Genomic DNA, 19,221 nt, shown 5'->3' with positions numbered 1-19,221 from the left:
TAATCCGTCGTGCAGTCGGCAGGATGACAAACAGGACCTGAAGACTTGCACAGGAGTTCTCACTGTTCTCTAATTATGTATCCACAGGCAAGTAAAATACCAAATGAATATAACTACCTGTCATTCCTTCTGTCTTCCCTCAACCTCCCATAAATATGTGTTGGCTAACTGTGTGTCTGCCACTGTGCTTTAAATTTCCATAGGATGACAAAATGGTTAAATCTGGCAATCCACATGAAATAATTTTATCAACACTAATACATTGCCAACCATTTCCCCCGGAAGTGATGTGATATGTAGTTTCAGTATATGAAAAACGGTAGTCAACTTAAAACAAATTCATACTAATGGTCAACAGGTGAAGAAGTGTCTTCCAAATGGCAAAGTAAATTAAGAGCATGTAAAAGACAGCAATGTTTCTTAAACCGTAATGTGCCTATAAAATGCCAGGGAGTCTGTTAAAATACAATCTCTAATTCAGAAAGTGTGGAAGGGTGCCTGAATTTCTATCCCTCTAACAAGGATCCTGATGCTGCCTGTCTGACAGGTACACTTCAAGGCAGAGGTCTCAGGGGAAATCATGGGGAAAATTTTCCACATGAAAATGATGACCAGACCGAACCAGTCCATTGACCTACTATATGCCGAAGCATGTAATGCTGCCGGTGTTCTAAAAAGAGGTATGCTCCACTATTTCGCTTTAGGTTTGGCTCTTCAATATGAATTTAATGAAATGTTTTCTTTGGATCACATGTACCTATAGTACAGATTGCTTCACCTAGGCTAAGAAACGCAATGCTCAAGACAATGTTTTCCTCAACCTGACTTACCTTCAACTCTTTTTCTTATGTTTAAACATTTCTAGATGTCTTGGACTTCCTAAGACTTTTAATACACTTTTAATACAACAGTGTCCACTCAGCGGGTTATTATGTTATTATTTCCACTTAATATCAGTGGATATTAAGGAAAAAAAGATCTGTATGGCATATAAATGCAACTGAGCAAAGCTACCTCTAAAAATCAAGGAAAAGTTGCCATTTCAAAGAAAAATCAGTATTAGTGTAGTTGCTTACATGCTCACAACAGCTCTCACCTTTAAATAAAATAGAGAGCAACAGTAAAGTGCCTCATGCAAGTTAATGGTGTGGTCTGTGGTCACTTTATGACACAAAGTACAAATGCCTCTCCTCAGCCTCAAAAACTCTCTGAGAAGCACAACCATGACGTCCACAGTGAGAGCTAACATGGGTGGCAGAAGAGACCAGCTACAAAACACAGACCTAGGGGCTCATATTCCACTGCCTTAGCCAACAAAACAAAACACATACATGTGCTCCCGCATCATTTATCTGGGTTTCTCATTAAAGTGGTGATTATCGAATTAAAAATACATGTGGAGGCTATTCTCAGCCATTACATTCAGATCCAAATATTTCCTCATAACTTAAGCTAGTTTAAAATCAATCTCTCTATTGATCTGTCTGTATTTTGCTGTGGTTGAAAAGAGTATAATAAAAATTAAAATGTGGGCCACATACGCTTCTAAGTCTAAGATGACTCTTGAAAGAATCTACTTGAAAGGACAGACTAGATAATGCCCACACAGGAGGTAAAGAGTCTTACCAAGGAGAGGTGATTTCCTCCAGTACCCATCTCTCACTTCAATGTAGTCATACCAGCACAAACTGCTTTTGTATAGGTCCATTGTGGTAAAATTTAAAACAATCTGTGAATTGGAGCAAAATGACACAAAGAGTAAAATGATTGTGACTGCACACGGTTATTTGTTTCCTGGAGATGAGGAACCCAGGATTACTGTGAGAACAGATTCATAGCTAATTTTTTCTTTTTTTTTTTTTATGTTAGTATTCCCTTAATATTTTTTTTCTTAACAAACATCTCAAAAAAAAAAAGAATATTTTCTTGTTCTCATTAATGTTTGACAACATAGGAGCACAATGTCAGCAGTTAAACATTTTATCAATTAAACCAAAGTTCCTATAAAGGTATTTTAACAGTGGTGAAGCCAACAGAAATTTTTATTCAAAGAGTTTATTTTGAGTTTTTTAAGATAAACAGGACTTAAACCATGAGAAATTCTGATTTTGCCATGAATGTCTTCTTTTTAATAATTTATTTCAAAGACAACCAGTCAGACATGTATAATTATATTAAAAATTACCACCATGTGCCATATTCCAAGAACATAATATCATTGTGTATGTTGAAATGTTTTAAATACAGCTCTTAAGTTTGAATTTATCCATGTAACTATAATCAAAGGCAGATGTCACTATGCTTCTCTAGATCCAAGAATATATACTCAAGAATCTCTCAAGTTATAAGATCTTGCACATGACCCCTTATTCCATACTTTGTTTTGAAATGATACTGTTTTTTGTTAAGATAATTCAGATAATTCAAGAACAACTTTAGGAAAGTCAATTTTCTTACTGCTTTATAAAAACCCTTTATTTTTTAAATAACTCTTTTTCCACTTGATTACACCAAATGTAGAGCAAAACTAGCATGAGAAATATACCTATCTGAAGTGAAATTCATTTGGAAGATAATTTTTTTGATATTCCAAAATTCATTCTAACTCTCTTCTGCTTAAAATATCTAAGATGCCTAAGGTGTGAGGTGAACCTATTTTTTAATTCTGGAAGCTGCAATGGACTTTGGCCCAAAGCAACCAATTATGAGTATTTAAATAAATGCTTCTAATATAAATCCATAGGTTGTAACAATTTTTAAATAATCCTTTGGTAACAATTAAAATCTGAATTTATATTTAAGAGAACTCTCAAGCTCTAGAACTAAATAAAATACATATGTAATCAATCAATGTTGAATCCATATTCCAGAAAAGTGCTACCATTTTTGTGTTAAACAACATACACTTCTCCTTTTTCTTTAACACAATACTTTTAAGTCCTAATTAGGGCAACTCGATCCTTAACTAGTTTACTTTTTATGAGAATGAAGATATAGCATAACAATAAATATTCCTTCTGGTGTCTTGCATCTCAGAAGCAACAATAGTCATCGATGGAACTGTACACCGAAACTGGTTATAACTGCCCATGTAAATAATTACTTTAGGGGCATTTTGGTGGCTCAGTTCCAAGGTCCTGAGATCAAGCCTCACGTCGGGCTCCCTGCTAAACAGGGAGCTTGCTTCTCCCTCTCCCACTCCCCCACTTGTGTTTCCTCTCTCGCTGTGTCTCTCTCTGTCAAATAAATAAGTAAAATATTTTTAAAAATAATTATTTTATAGAGATTTAAACTAAGACTTTATCAAACTATAATGATAGTCAACTATGCCTTATAATGGCATTAACATTTCGCCATTAAAATCAACCTTTTTCAGTCTCTTTAAACATGTACTTTCTTGATTCCAAAGAGATGAAATCTACCAAGGGTGTTAAAATAAATAGAGGCACACTGTTTTGTTTTGCTTTTTAATGTAATACAATCTGTGTAGCATAACTTGGTTTTGTTTCATAAAATTGTTGGGGCACCTGGGTGGGGTTGTCAGTTGGTTTTGACTCGGGTCGTGATCTCAGGTTCTTGAGATTGAGCCCTGCATCAGGCTCCCAACTGGGTGTTCTTGCTAGAGATCTCTCTTCCTCTCCCTTTGCAGCTCCCACTCCTGCTCCTTCTCTCTCTTCCTCTCTTTCTCAAATAAATAAATAAATCATAAAAAAAAATTAAATTGTTCATCTATTTCTATCTTATTTATAGTTTCTTTTTCCTTTGTGTTTTCTTTTCCTTCACATAATTTTATCATTCCAGATACTCTCAAAAATGTTTACAAAAATTTCCACAATACCTCATTTTTTCCCCTTCTGTTTGCAGTAATCCTCAACACTTGATTTTTAAAATGTATAGATTCTAAACAATTTTTCTGAAGTTCCCAATGTGTTTTCTCCTCCATCTCTGAATACCAATGCAATATTGGGTTGTTCTTACAACATCATTGGAAAATAATTTCTGGTTTTCCTCTTTAGCTTTGTATTAACTTTAAGCCTGTTTAAATGAGGAAGACCACCACTGCCTGATCCTAGGTTTCATTCTGCATTTGTATTCTCTTTTAGCAACCACCAGGGATTTGAATCTGTATAATCATACAAGAACTCAGTTATAACAGAGATGGCAAAACTAGAATTTAGACACAAACGGTAGACCCTAAGTCTCATTTTGTGGCTTCCCTCTCAGATTTAAAGGTGAGTTTTATGGTCATGTGCAAATAGTTTCACTTCCTCTTTTATGAGGGAAAGAAATCAGCTAAATTAGAAGTATGTATATCATCAAATTGTATTTAAAATTAAAACAGTGTGGTTGGATTCCTAACAAGTGGTTAATATTTGAAGTTTGGAACACACACACACACACACACACACACACACACACAGAGTTGTAAGGGGGATAACTCTAAACAGAAAAGTTTCCTATCTTGTTTTTAATCTTCTATTTTAAACGCCAGGCACCGTGGAGGAACAAAACTAGCCTACTTTAATATAAAACACAGAGTCCTTTAGAAGCAGAAAATGTAATAAAGATAGGTTTTCTAAAATCAAATCTTAGGGCTCTGACACAGAAGTAAAATGCTGGCCTTTTACTAAGGTTGCTAGCAGAATCAACTTGAGTTACAAATCAAAAGCACTTGGAAAATATTTGGTTGTCTTAAATTATGCTATTTTGTGTAAATATGTTGCATCTTTTTTTTAAAGATAGGTGAAATAAAAGCTAAGTAGCACAGTTATAGAAATGTTTATTTCTTATGGTAGGTATCAATTTACCATTATCAATGTAAAATTAATCATGGCTCCATTGGAACATGAGATTGAAGAGATACAAGGAACAATTCTAGGATTTCCTTGATCGGTTATGAGTCTTAGTTGCTATTCTGCAAAGTTAAATTGATACAATTGCTGTGAAGTATGCTTATTAAAACTTCGTTACACAGTACTGCAGAGTACCACAGAGTGCAGAATCTGGAAGAAAGGCAGACCAACAGTCAAGGGACTGGATGCCTGCAAATTTCCATTGAAAATATAATCAAAAAACTATTGGCAGCACAATTAAGACATTACTACCTAAACTAATTCCATGAGCACCACAGAAAGACCAATTAGAATTGGTCTTACAGTGCCGAGGATGGGGAAGACACAAATCCTCAATTAGACTGATATTATTAAATGACTCTTTAAAAAGAGATATTAGAATCAAAAGCAGTAAAATAAAATAGATTTCTGGGTTCCACCCAAAAGAAGCTTGGACAAACCTAATAATCTAGGGAAACTACAGTTTTCTTCTCAGGAATAAGACTAGAGGTGAGAAGATCAGTAAACTATAATCTATGGGTCAAATCCAGCCTTCAGCTAGTTCTTGTAAAAAAAGGCTTCTTGGACCCATTCCTTTACATATTGTCTATTATTACTTTTGCAATACAATAGAATTGAATATTTGATACAAACTATTATCACCTGCAAAGCCTAAAGTATTTACTGTATATCCTTTCCAGAAAACATTGCCAATTCATGGGATAATTGACCATTAAGCTCTTGTTCAGCTCTGAATTGTATCCTGCTAAAGGGAAAAATTTACATCTTGTCCTGCAACTCAAGCTATTTATGATTGGGAGTGAGAAAGCCTGGGTTTAAGCTCTAGCGTCTCAGTTTGCTAGTTTACTTAAACTTTCTTAGTTGGAATGTATTTCTTTACTGCTAAATCCCTGGAGGCCATAATATCAAGCTGATCTAAGCAGAGTTAAAGCAGAAGGATTTAATTGGATAATATTAGAAAACCACTAAGGTAATCTGAAAGCATTGTTAAGATTCTCATGTAGTACTATTTTCATGGTATATATTCAAGCATCTCTCACAATATAAATCTTGAGGACAGTTAAGAAAGAATTAAAAGTATTAACTCAATTTACTTAATCCAACTATGCTAGGAACATAAAAACATCAGCCTAACTTTAAGATTTCACAGGAAAATCAACACGTTGAAGGAAGAGATTCTTACTTTAAAATCCAAAGAATAGACAGGAGAACCTGGGGCCAGACTAGTTGTACAACTCAGATAGATCCCTAATTCCATCAGGGATTTATGATTTGACGGGTGAAAAACAGGAGTTGGATAATGCTATAAAAGTAATTTTCTGCTTGAATTTATATGACAACACCTGGATTTTTAAATTTTGATGGGTCATCACCAATTACAGGAATATTTTTCCTTCTTCTTTTCCTTGATCTCCACTCCACCCCTATACCTAATCAATTCCAATTTCTGCAGTTCCCCTAATAATTTTCTCCTTTCGCTTTCACTGACCATATTCTCTGTACCTGTTTGAATTAACTGCAATAGTTTCACAAGCTGTACTTTGTTATTTTTTTTTCAGATTTTTATTATTTATTTGTCAGAGAGAGAACACAAGCAGAGGAAGCAGCAGGCAGAGGGAAAAGCAGGCTCCCTGCTGAAGCCCAATGCAGGACTTGACCCCAGTACCCTGGGATCATGACCTAGGCTGAAGGTAACCAACTGAGCCACCAGGCATCCCTCACAAGCTGTACTTTGGTTTTCAGTTTCACTCATCTCCAATTCACCTATCCTGTGTATGGCCACTTTAATCCCATGAAAGCCGGGCACAGTGGCTTCACACCCAACTCAACATAAATTTCTAATCTTGGGCATCATGACTCCAAGGTCATAACCCACCTGGGCTGCCTCATATTGCACTACTTCCAACAGATCTTCACCCTACCCGTCCCTGACTTCTTGCTGCTGTGCCTGAAAAAGTACCCCCAGTTCCAGCACTCCTTTAGTCAAAGCCTAGTATTTCCTCCTGGGATACCATTTGCCCCTTCCCTGTTTCTGGAACCTCTTCACACCTTTCAAAGTCTTTAGCAAAGGCTGGGGGCCTCAGAGCTCCCAGCAAGCTCTGAGCTCTCCTATCTCAGCAATTCTACCTTGCTTTCTTCAGTGATTTTTCAGAGTTTGGCTATTGTATTATGGGCCTTGTTCTTGCTATATGTTTATAAGTTCTTGATAGCAACGATCTCTTTCACATGCCAGCCAGATACACTTTTAAAAACAGAATCAAAGATTTATCTACATACTAATTGCTAAATTTAAGAGGTGCCTTTGGCAATAGAAACACTATACTGTGAATTGACCCCATATGTGTAAACCACAGATGAATGATTAAAAAAAGTTTTGCAAAATGAAAGCAGTCAAATGATCGCTCTTAATTGGGTTATATAGGAAAAGAAAAAAAAAACTATTAACTCCATTGAAGACAAAAACAATCTGCCCTTGTAAAAAAGTCAATCAATTCTATGAGACCAAAGAATCAAATTGCATAATTCTATCAGCTCAAAGAGATACATTCTCAGTTGCACATTTGGGACTGTTACCAGCAGGTACCTTGCAACATCAAGAATGGTCTTAGATTGGACAGGACACTGTTTTTACCTTGGGGAGTCCAATTACATGTAAAATGGCAATATTACTTCTTTTTTGTCATGGTGAAATAAATATACACATAAAACTTACCATTTTAATCACTTTTAAGCACATAGTTTTATGGTGGTAAGTACATTTACAGTGTTGTACAATAATAAACTTATTTTTTAAAAAGAACATTCTCCCCGTATAAAACAATACATGCTTACTGTAGAAAATTAAAGGAAGAAAAAGAAATAAAACCTATCTGTAAACCCATCAGGGAGAAATAAGCATTGTTTTAGTATATACTCTTCCATAATTTTGTCTCTAACATATGTGATTTAAAAGTTAGATCTTTTCATGCCTATGATTTTTAACCTACTTATTGAATTTCCCAATATACAGAAAACATTTTCTCAAATCAATGCTATTTTTGATTTCCTAAATTTGATATCTTTCCAATTTTTCATTATTATATATAACTGCCTCTGCACAGACCCAAATAATTTCCCTAGAATAAATCTCTGGGCTAAAATGCAGGCCCATTTTTCAAAATATGAAAAAGATTAACAAGGTTGTTCAGAAAAGGTATTTCCAATTTTATTTTCAAAAGCTCTATACCCTTACTATCATTCGCTATCATAATTCTATTCTTTGACTTCTTTGATTATAGTGAAAATAAATAATTTCTATATTAATTATCTATTTGTACTGAGAGTGAGACAAAAATGTTCTGCTGTTTTAGTCATTTTCTAATGTGGTGTTAATCTTTACTCATTAATTTAAAATAGCCCTTTATATAGACATAACACCAATGTTCTCTCATATCATTTTCATTTTTATTTGTGATTTTGTATTGTTAAAGAGATTTTTAATGTAATTATTTTAATAAATTATTTTGCATTTTTTATTCTTGATTTTGGTACCCAACATATCTTTTCCAGAAAATAAAAACCAAATCACTTGTTTTCCTCAGAAAAATATGAAGTAAAGGTTTGAATTTTGTAGAAATACATAAAATTAATTATTTATTGAAAAATCTTGATCTCAGGGTTCTGAGATCAAGCCCTAGAGTGGGTTCTGTGTTGAGCATGGAGTCTGCTTGAAATTTTCTCTCTCTCTCTCCCCTACACCACCCTCCCACATCTCTCCCTTTCTCTAGAAAGAAAGATGAAAGAAAGAAAGAAAGAAAGAAAGAAAGAAAGAAAGAAAGAAAGAATTTTATAAACAAATATGTGACAAAAGTCTTTAAGCCCTCAGGCATAAGTTCTTTTTAATTTGTTCCACTGGCTTTGAAGCCTATTTTGACATACCACAGAATACAAATTACTGAAGCAGCTCAGTGTTTTCCTATTATTTTACAGTACAATACACTTTACTTCATCAGTTATTTTCTAATTTGTCTTGGTTATTCCAACCGTTGTTATCTTGTAAATAACTTACTTCAGGAAAATTGTGTCTATGTGTAAAACAAAAATCTTTTGAAATTTATTAGAGTTACTTTAAACTATATAATAATTTTGAAAAAATTGACTGTTTATAATATATCCTGGCATATGATGTGTTACATCCGGCTACATGATATGCTACTCTGTTTTAGTTCCACGACTTTCTAAAATCTATTGCATCTTTATATAGTTGCTTTTATTTGATCAACTTAAGTATCATTTTTTAGTTCATTCTTCTGAATTTTTCAGAAGAGAAAACATATGCTCTATAACTAAATAAAAATTAAATGATTAGCTCTGTTAAATCAAGCTGTGTGGTGGTAGGCGGTTTACTCAATCCTTTCTTAAGTTCAATTTCTTTATATATAAAACAGAGATAATTGTAACACCAAACTCAATGGAATGTGCAGAGTTTAACACAATGCCTGCCATAGTAAATACTCAATATTAGTTTCTTATATGTATTGAATTGAAAAATAAAAAGCCCTGTTAGTCCTAATTCATCAGGTTATCATTAAATATACATACTAAATTCTAGTGTTACCAGCATTTATGAAATTTTTGGATAGTTATTTTTCCATTTTGATACTATTATTTGACAAAATGACAAATTTTGTAATATTCAACTACCCTCATGGTACTGAACCAAAATAGTTTCAATTTTATAAATTATATAACTTGCTTTCATTTCATTAAATCTACATAACATCATATGTTTATATTCATAGGTAAGGCACTTGATAATTTTTTCACATGTGTTGTATAAGATACACCTACTAGACTTTTACTAGTTTAGCAAAATAAATGAAGAGAGAGAAAAAAAAATGAAGAGACTACACATTGTTATGCAGTGCACTTGAAATACTAGTTTATTATATGGGAGAAATCTGAGGTTTTAGAATTTGAAAAAACTGTCTCTAGAAATTATCTGCAAGCAGCACCATTTTATAATAACTTCTATAAACTTAGTTTATATGGTTATAACTTATTCAATTTTTAGTGGTCATTAAATCACTTTTGATATTTTCAGTTTCTAGGATTCTACATTAAAAAATATTTCAAATGGAAGTATTTCTTCACGTTTTGGTTTTTAGCAAAGTTAAATATATAGCCAATTATATACAGTGAAATTCCATTATCATGAATCCAAGTTAAAAAAAAATTCACATTTTCAAACAGAAAAATACTAGCAAAATACACTAATTTTAAAAATAGTCTAAAGTATAAACTATAGACAAGACAAAATGAGCCTTAATGGAAGTCTGAGATGTGAGAAGAAATAATGAATAAAAATATTTGATGAATCTTCAAACAAATGCTGTTGGGAATGGAGACCCATGTAGAAGAGAATGAAGTCAGTTCTTTATATTAAGCCATATACAAAAATTAATTACACAATCAATGAAAGGCCTAAATGTGAAACCCAAAACTATAAAACTAGAAGAAAGCATAGAGGGAAAGCTTCATGATATTGGAAATGGCAATGATTTCTTGAATATGGCACAAAAGCAGAGGCAAAAAAAAAAAAAAAAGCATAAACAGTTAAGTGGTACTACATCAAACTAAAAAGCTTTTACAAAGCATATAATGAACTAAGTAAAAAGGCAGCTATAGAAAAGAAAAAAATATTTGCAAATCATATATCTTATAAAGGTGTTAATAGCCAAAATATGTAAAGAACTCCTATAATTCCCCCCCAAAAAATAAAATAATCCAACTAAAAAATGGGCAAGACACTTGAAGATACACTTCTCCAAAGATGATAAACAAATGGCCAAGAAGCATATGAAAAGATGGACAACATTACTAATTATCAGAGAAATGCAAATCAAATCCACAATGAAATATCCTCTCTCCCCGCATTAGGATGGCAACTATCAAAAAACAAAATACTACATATTTTAGGAGATGTGGAGAATTTGGAACCCTTCTACATTGCTGATGGGATTGTAAAATGGTGCAACTACTATGGAAAACAATATGGAAGTTCTTCAAAAAATTAAAAACAGAACTACCAAATTATCCAGCAATCCTACTTCAGGGTATGGATCCACAAGAATTGAAAGGACTGTCTTAAAGAGATATTTGCATACTCTTGTTTGTAGTAGCACTATTCACAATAGCCAAAAGATGGAAGCAACTCAAATGTCTATCAATGGGTAGATGGTTTAACAAATTTGTCTATACATACAATGGAATAGCATTCAACCTTAAAAAGGAAGAAAATCCTGTCACATACTAAAACATGGTTAAACCTTGAGACCATTATGCTAAATAAAATAAGCCAGTCATAATTAAACAAATGCTGTATGCTTCCACTTCTGTGAGGTATGGAAAGTAATCAAATTCATAGAAACAGAAAGTAGAAAGGTGGTTCCCAGGGTCTGAGGGGTAAGGAAAATGGACATAATGGCTACAGAGTTTCAGTTTTGCAAACTGAGTAAGCTCTGGAGATCTGCTTCACAGCAATGTGAATGTACTTAACACTATTGAATTGTACACTTAAAAATGGTTAAGACAGTACATCTTACATATTTTTCACCATAATAAAAAATTTGGTAAATATTTGCATATAGCTTAACAAATGTTAAGTGTAAAAAACCACAACAATATCTCATTTGTATAAGGAAACAAACTTGAAGAAAAATACTAAACAATACCATATAAAATGAAGATAACGAGTATTATAATCTTTTTTTTTTTTAGAATCTTTTTATGGTTTCGATGGATAAGGATACCATTTAAATATGACCCCATTAAGAAGGCTGGTAGAACAGGGGTACCAAATAATAAAATATACATTTAAAACTTTCAACCCAATAGACAGAAAATAAATGAAATGAGGGAAAACAAAACCATAAATTCAACATATAAAAAGGCAAAAAAAAAAAAAGTAGGACAAAAGAAACAAAGTGGGACATACAGAATGCAAACAAGAAGTAAAAATACATCAGTAATCACAATAAAGGTAACTGCAATTAAACACTAAAGACAAACTAACCAACATGAATTAAATAAAAAATAAAACCAAACTATTTGCTACCTAAAAGGGACACACCTGAGACACAAGACCACAGAGCAACTCAATGTCTAAAGCAAGATAAAGATATAACCAAGCTAGAATATTAATTAAAAGAATGTGTATCCTTGTTAATATCAGAAAAAAATTGAGTGCTAACCTAAATAGTGATTAGAGATAAAGAAGTACAGTGTATAGTCACAGTTATTTACCAGAAAGATGTTATATTCTAAACACAGTATGTATATAAAACATAGAATAAAAATATTTTAAGTATATTGAAATATAAATAAATATAAAATTCGTTTTTAACAAGTATTTATTTTTAAAAGGTAAATGAATAAATCCACCAAATAGTGACAAATATTAACATAACTTTCTATCGAATAAAGTAAAAAAAACAATAATTAGAGAATATATACATTTCACAATTAAAAAGAGAACTGCCACCCATATGCACAGAGAACTTACCACCCAGCTACTGCACAAAACACATTTCGTTTTTCTTTTGAAGATTTTATTTATTTATTTAGAGAGAGAGAGAGTGGAGTCAGGGCAGAGGGAGAGGAAAAAGAGAGAATCCTAAGCAGGTTCCAGGCCCAGCTCAGAGCAAGACACAGAACTCAGTCTCAAGACTCTGAGATCATGGCGTGAGCCAAAACCAAGAGTCAGACATTTAACTGTGCCACCCAGGTGCCCCATCTTTAAAGCGATGATATTCTTTATGAAGACTGGTCAGCTCCAAGGTCATACTGCCAGCCTCAAAATATTTCAAAGACGGAAATCTTACAGAGTACAGTCTCTCACAAGAACTGACTCAAGGAGAAATTAACAAGAAAAGGATGATTGGGGGGAAAAATGTATCTTTGCAAATAAGAAAATATATATTACTAAAAAATATGTTGGTTGAGAAGAAATAATAAGAGACAAAGCAGGTAATTAAAATTGAAAAATAGCAAAAACACTGTATGTCAAGCTGGTTAAATTCAGATAAAAGTGGTTCTTAGGAGGAAATTTATAGCCTTATGGGTTTGTATTAGAATTAATGAGTTAAACTGCCAACTAAGAACAACAGAATAAACCCAAGTTTAAAACAAAAAGAAACTAGTAAAATCACAAGAATGAAAAAAATTAGTTGATATTGTTCACTGACCACTTAATTCAATTTATTTGCTCATCATCATACATAAAAATAATAAAAATAATTTAAAAATATGACAGATGTGTTGATTTCTTCCTATTTATAACATTTTGGAAGCTACAGTTATATTGGTAATCATACATACAAGAAAAGTGAATAAACTTTGAATACTGATGGTCTGGTCACTGCAATTGGATAGGAAGAACCATTTTTTTTCCTGTATTATCTTGGTCTTATGAATGGATGTAATTTTTATTAATCTTGTTCAAAACTCTTCATATTCAATAATTTTAATTTCAAAATCCATGTATAGTTTTTTATCAGCTTTTATATCTCTTCAGTATCTTTTTAAGAATGGTTTTCATAAAATATTCTCATTAGCTTGTTCAAAAATTCATATAGAAACTGATCAACATCTATAACTACATTTCAACATAAACTTTTATTCTTAAATTAAAAATGACTATATAAAGAATTATGTATGCATTCATGTATTATTCTAAGTCAATTGTACCTTTTTATGTTTAAAAACTATACATGTTACACAAACATTTCATTCAGCTTTCACATTGAGTATCGGAACACCCTGGACAGCTCCACACCCATGATTCTCCTAACAACATTCAATTATCAGGAATATTAAACTTTCCTTAACTTCAAATGCATTCTCAACAAAATTCTAAGTATAATTGAATCATACCAGATGAATAAGTCGTAAGCAAAGAACAAAAACCATTTAATAAGTAGTAAAAATAAAGATTAATATCAATATAATCTTGTTCTGGAAAAACTTTTAAGTTTAGCGTTCAAGACAGAATTCAAAAGTTAATGGAGTCATTCATTTTCTTTCTTAATAATAAACACTTTAACCAAGAAACCAAATATGCTGAAGGGAATTTTCTTCTTTTTTAATCCTTACTATGTTTAATTACATTTTCTTGCCTTAATATGCCATGATTTCCACCAAAAAGAAAGTGGTGTGGTAGAAAGAAATACTTACAGAATTTTCCCAAGAATAATATTTGTAATAATTTTTGTTGATCTGCTTTTGAAGATTAAGAAGGTACCTATTTCTAGTTTGTTCAGAGTTTGTTGTCGTTAAATCAGTTATAGATATTTTTTCTTGATTTAATTGAGATGCACATTTAATGGTATTTGTGTCTACATATGTGCATGCGAAGCTTTGGTTTGGTTTGAGGATTTTACTTCCATATTCAAGTTTTAGCTTGGATTATACTTTTCCTTTTTTATACTTCCCTTGTCAGGAATGCTATCAAGGTTTTGCTAGCCATATAAATAGGAAAGTGGATCTTCTTTTTTATTCCTTGGAAGAGTTTATATAGGATTATTCTTAGTCCTTATTTGAATGTTGGCTAGAACTCACTAATTAAGCCATGTGAGCTTGAATTTTCATTGCTGAAAAATATCTAATAATTCAATTAAACAGTAGTTCATTTTCTTTAGTTGTTATAGGAGTAACCAAGCTTTTTTTTTTTCTTCTCAAGTAAGAACTCAGTAATATTTTGTAAGAGTTTTCCCATTTCATCTACATTTTTTTAGTTACTGGCATAATGTTGACAATATTCTTTTATTCTCATTTTTGTGTCTAGTGCATCTTGGTTATAATAACCTTTTCATTCTAGTGATAGATAATTGTGCTTTTCCTGTTATTCTTTTTCTTTCTTGATCTGTTTACATCCATTTTCTTATATTTCTAAGTTTTTTCGAAGTACCAACTTTGTTCATACTTTGTACCATGTTATTTTGATCTCCTTAACTTAACTATTATTTCTTACTTCCTCTATTACGTACCTTTACATTTATTTTACTATACCTTTAATAGCCATTCAATAAGAATGTCTAACTCATTAGTTTAGGGCATTTTTTTTAGTTGTTAATGTGAGTATTTAAGTTCTGAATTTCCTTCCAAGTATTGCTTTCATTGCATCTTACAGAGTTGCTATTCAGTATTTCTTTATATTATAGCTGAAAATTATTTCTAATCTTCACTATAATTGCTTCTTAGCTAAACTGGATATTTTATGTATATTTCTTAACTGGAATATGTGGGATTTTTCTGGTTATCTATGTGACACTTATTTTAACTTAATTCCATTGTGCCTGAGAACATTATTTCAATCTTTTTAGAGCATTTATTATTTCTTTTTAAATCACATTTTTCAAAAAAATTTCCAGAGTTTGAGCAATTTTCATTATAACTTTTCTGAGATTTTTTAGTCTCATATTTAAAAAATAAAGCAAATTAAAAATAAACCTTTATATATTTAACACTTTATATAACACTAAATGAGAACTCTCGATGATATAAACTACCTTCTCCCCTGGGGTCACTGAAATTCTCCAGATGCAGTGTGTATAAGAAGGGTAGCCATTTGGAAATCCTGGAGAGGAAAGGTTGCCATTGGATTCTTGTAGGGTTTCTCCACATGCTAAAGGAAAAAAAAATACATGTATTTGCTATTTTAAAGAGGTGAGTTAACCAAATTTCCTTAAAAAGATAATATCATTCTTTAATTTTTATGAAAGACATGGACATAATAAGGCCCTGAGTCTTTTGGTGTTGATGAAAATATGTATTTCTGTTCTAGAAAAGACTTTTCCAAGTAAATTCATTTTATGTTTATATAACTAGGATTTTTGCATACTTAATGGTATCATTAGGGCCAACCATAAAACAAAACTATAAGATAAATAATCTGGCATTCATAAAGTTCTTCCTCATGGAGAATTTCCTCATTCATTCCCAAAAAATTAGTAGGTCACCCATACTCATATTCAGGCCAGTGGGTATCTGGTTCATGTGGCTAGGGAATCATATGAAACAAAATCATTATTTTTCAATGTAAAGTGAAGCTAAGTTTCATAGCAAATACCACACCAAAGTTGAAAAACAGAAATATTAAATAATAACCAGAATATAATCAATAAAGGTGATACCAAAATGCCATACACAATGAAAACTTTTCTCAAAATAACCTGAAAAAATTAAAAGATTAAAACCTTAAAGGAAGATTAAAATTTTCCAAGTAGATGTGGACATTGATTTACTCTCTCATTTCTGTTGATCTTAAGTAGAAATTACTGGAAAAACAATTGTGTTTTCCTCTTACTAAGGCTGTCTAATATCTTAGAAGTAATTATCAGTCATCTAAAATAGCAAATTATCAGCTACACAGTCTCAAGATCTGTGTGTTTGATATCTCTAGGGCCATTTCAACAAAGCGATAGACAGAGCGTAATTAGCTTATTGGTTTAGCCAAGGTTAGTGGTCAGAACCATTCTATAATGGGTTTTCCTGTTGTTTTTGTAAGACATAGCATGTGCCCCATGAACATAGGTTGGTTTAAGTGTCCTGAATTCAAGAATGATTCTTCCACTGCAAACTGTCATCTTTATAACCTTCACTTAATATGACTTCTTTCCCCCTGAAGGAGACTGAAATCAAACTGAGATATTACCATATTACAGAGTCATAGCTATCAGTAGGTGAATTCTTGTCTCATCAAATCCTCCATAAATAAAAAATAGTTTTACATGTCTTAAGTTAAATGAAGAAAGAAAGATGATGATTTTGAAAATAAAATTGAGTTGTAAAAAGTCTGATATGATATAAATATTTATTTGAAAACACAGATATAAAGTTTGCACAACAAAACACATTTCAAGTAGAAATAGCAGTGTTTATTCTGATGAATAGGCAGATAAAAGCAACTTTAGAACAAAATGAAAATGCTCAAGGTCAAAAACACAGAATTCAGCATTTCCCATGAATCATCTAAGGGCTCTTGATAAATGTAACATTGCAAAAACCCTTAGAAAAATAAAAATGTATTAAGACTTTATTAATGCAAACAATATGCTTCTGAGTAGGATCAGTTAGGATGCTATATAATCATTTGGGAGTTGAGTGTTTCAGTGAAAAATACTGTAATTTATAGCAGTCTAAAAATAAATTATTTAATGATTGAAAAGTACACTAAGCCACAAAGAATATAAGTACTGGATTTACTAAAGTGGAATTAAAGCAATTAAATATGTTTAATCCACAGAAGTATATAAACAATACTGTCCTGATAAAGATAAAACTCTATAAAATGAAAAATAAATAGAGTCAGCATATAACTCAAATATTAAGTAAATCTATTATATAGCATTTGTTTACAATGCTTATAATTATTTCTGCATTTACCTCAGTAAATGTGGCTGTCCCAGGCTACCTGATCCCTACTACAAAAGATATTTCAGTACTTTTCCCAGCCATAGGTTGTCAATGCTCAGATATACAAAGCAAAGTTTAATATTAAAGGAAATAAAGAAAAATCAGCAAGAAAAAAGTAGCACTAAGAAGTTAAAATGCATAGGCTGTTCATTTACTCAGCGAAGTCTGTGGATGAGAAAACACAAGTTTTAATCATGGCATTACCACCTACTAATTATGTCATACAAGTAAATCTCAAAAGCTTCAGCTTCAGTTTGCTCTTGTTAAATGCCCTTCTTATTAACATATACTTAATAAAGTTGCTTTGTGGGAATCAAATGTTACTATGCCCTGAATCTTCTTTTTAACCCTTAGATACCTTTTCCACAGGTAGGAAAATTGTGGTCTAAAGTGTTTGAATACATCTTTGAACTACAAAACTTAGTCATATTTAGGAGGAAAAAAAACTATAAAGAATTATACAGTGGCTACTTATTATCACTGCCCTAGTAAGAACTACTCTAAAAGTAAATATATGTCAGAAGTTAAACTTCTATCTCTGTAGGCAGGTGACATGATCTTAAATGTATAAAATCATAAACGTTCCACACATACACATAAAACTGTTAGAACAAATAAAAAAATTCAGTAAAGTTGCAGGATATAAAATCAACAGCAAAAAATCAGTTGTATTTCTATACACCAGCAACAAACAATTTCAAAAGGAAGTTAAGAAAACAATCCTGCTCATACTATCATCAAAAAAGAATAAAATACTTGGCAATAAATTAACCAATGAGGCAAAAGACTTGTATACTGAAAATGGCAAAACATTGCTGAAAGAAATTAAAAATAACACAAACCAATGGAATGATGGGCTGTGTTCATGATTCGAAGACTTAATATTGTTAAAATACCTATATTACCCAAAGCAATCCACAGATTCAAAACAATTCAATCAAAATCTCAGTGGCATTTCTTGCAGAAAGAAAAAAAATCCTAAAATTCACATAAAACCACAAACCAACAATATCCAAACATTCGTTGGGAAAAAAAAAAAAGAAAAAAGAAGCTGGTTCCTAATTTTGATTTCAAAACATGTCACAAAGCTATAATATTCAAAATAGTATGATACTAGCCTATGACAAACATATAGACCAAGAGAAGAAAAGAGAGAACCCAAAAACAAATCCATGTATGTATGGTCAAGTTATCTGCAATAAGAGTGCCAAGACTACTCACTGGGGAAAGCATAGTCTCTCCAGAAAATGGTGTTGGAGAAACTAGAAATATACATAAAGAAGAATGTATTTGGACCCTTATTTTATATCAGACACAAAAATCAACATAAGATGAATTAAAGACTTAAGTGTACATCCTAAAACTTTAAAAATTCTAGAAGAGAACAGGTAAGAAATTTTGTGACAATAGTCCTGGCAATGATTTTTTGGATATGACACCAAAAGCATAGGAAATAAAAGCAAAAATGGACAAGTGGGACTACATCAGCTAAAAAAGCTTCTCTACGCCAAAGGAAGCAATCAACAGAGTGAAAGGAAACCTTCTGAATGGAGAAAATATTTATAAACTATATATCTCATGAGGAGTTAGTATTCAGAATATATTAGGTGCTCCCATGAATCAATAGCAAAAAGCAAAATAACCCAATTTCAAAATGGGCAAAGGGGCACCTGGGTGGCTCAGTGGGTTAAAGCTGCTGCCTTCAGCTCAGGTCTTGATCCCAGGGTCCTGGGATCGAGCCCGACATCGGGCTCTCTGCTCAGCAGGGAGCCTGCTTCCTCCTCTCTCTCTGCCTGCCTCTTTGCCTACTGGTGATCTCTCTCTGTGTGTCAAATAAATAGATAAAATCTTTAAAAAAATAAAAATAAAAATAAAAATAAAAATAAAAATGGGAAAAGAGTATTGGGTGTGGTGC

General features: G+C 32.1%; 1 protein-coding gene across 1 annotated transcript in view; it reads right to left on the bottom strand.

The window, feature by feature from the left end:
* The window catches only part of TLL1 (tolloid like 1), a 214,031-nt gene that overhangs the window by 65,027 nt on the left and 129,783 nt on the right, over nt 1–19,221 (bottom strand). The window contains exons 9-10 of the mRNA XM_004779539.3: nt 15,401–15,516; nt 1,627–1,729 (exon numbers count right to left, since the gene is read on the bottom strand). Coding sequence (XP_004779596.1) covers nt 1,627–1,729; nt 15,401–15,516 — 219 coding nt within the window. The remainder of the gene's footprint in view (nt 1–1,626; nt 1,730–15,400; nt 15,517–19,221) is intronic.

The sequence above is a fragment of the Mustela putorius genome, unplaced genomic scaffold (genome assembly GCF_011764305.1).
Source record: "Mustela putorius furo isolate JIRA1106 unplaced genomic scaffold, ASM1176430v1.1 tig00000242_pilon_pilon_pilon, whole genome shotgun sequence".
Classification (NCBI taxonomy): Eukaryota; Metazoa; Chordata; class Mammalia; order Carnivora; family Mustelidae; genus Mustela; species Mustela putorius.
This window is presented reverse-complemented; position numbering and strand designations above follow the sequence as displayed.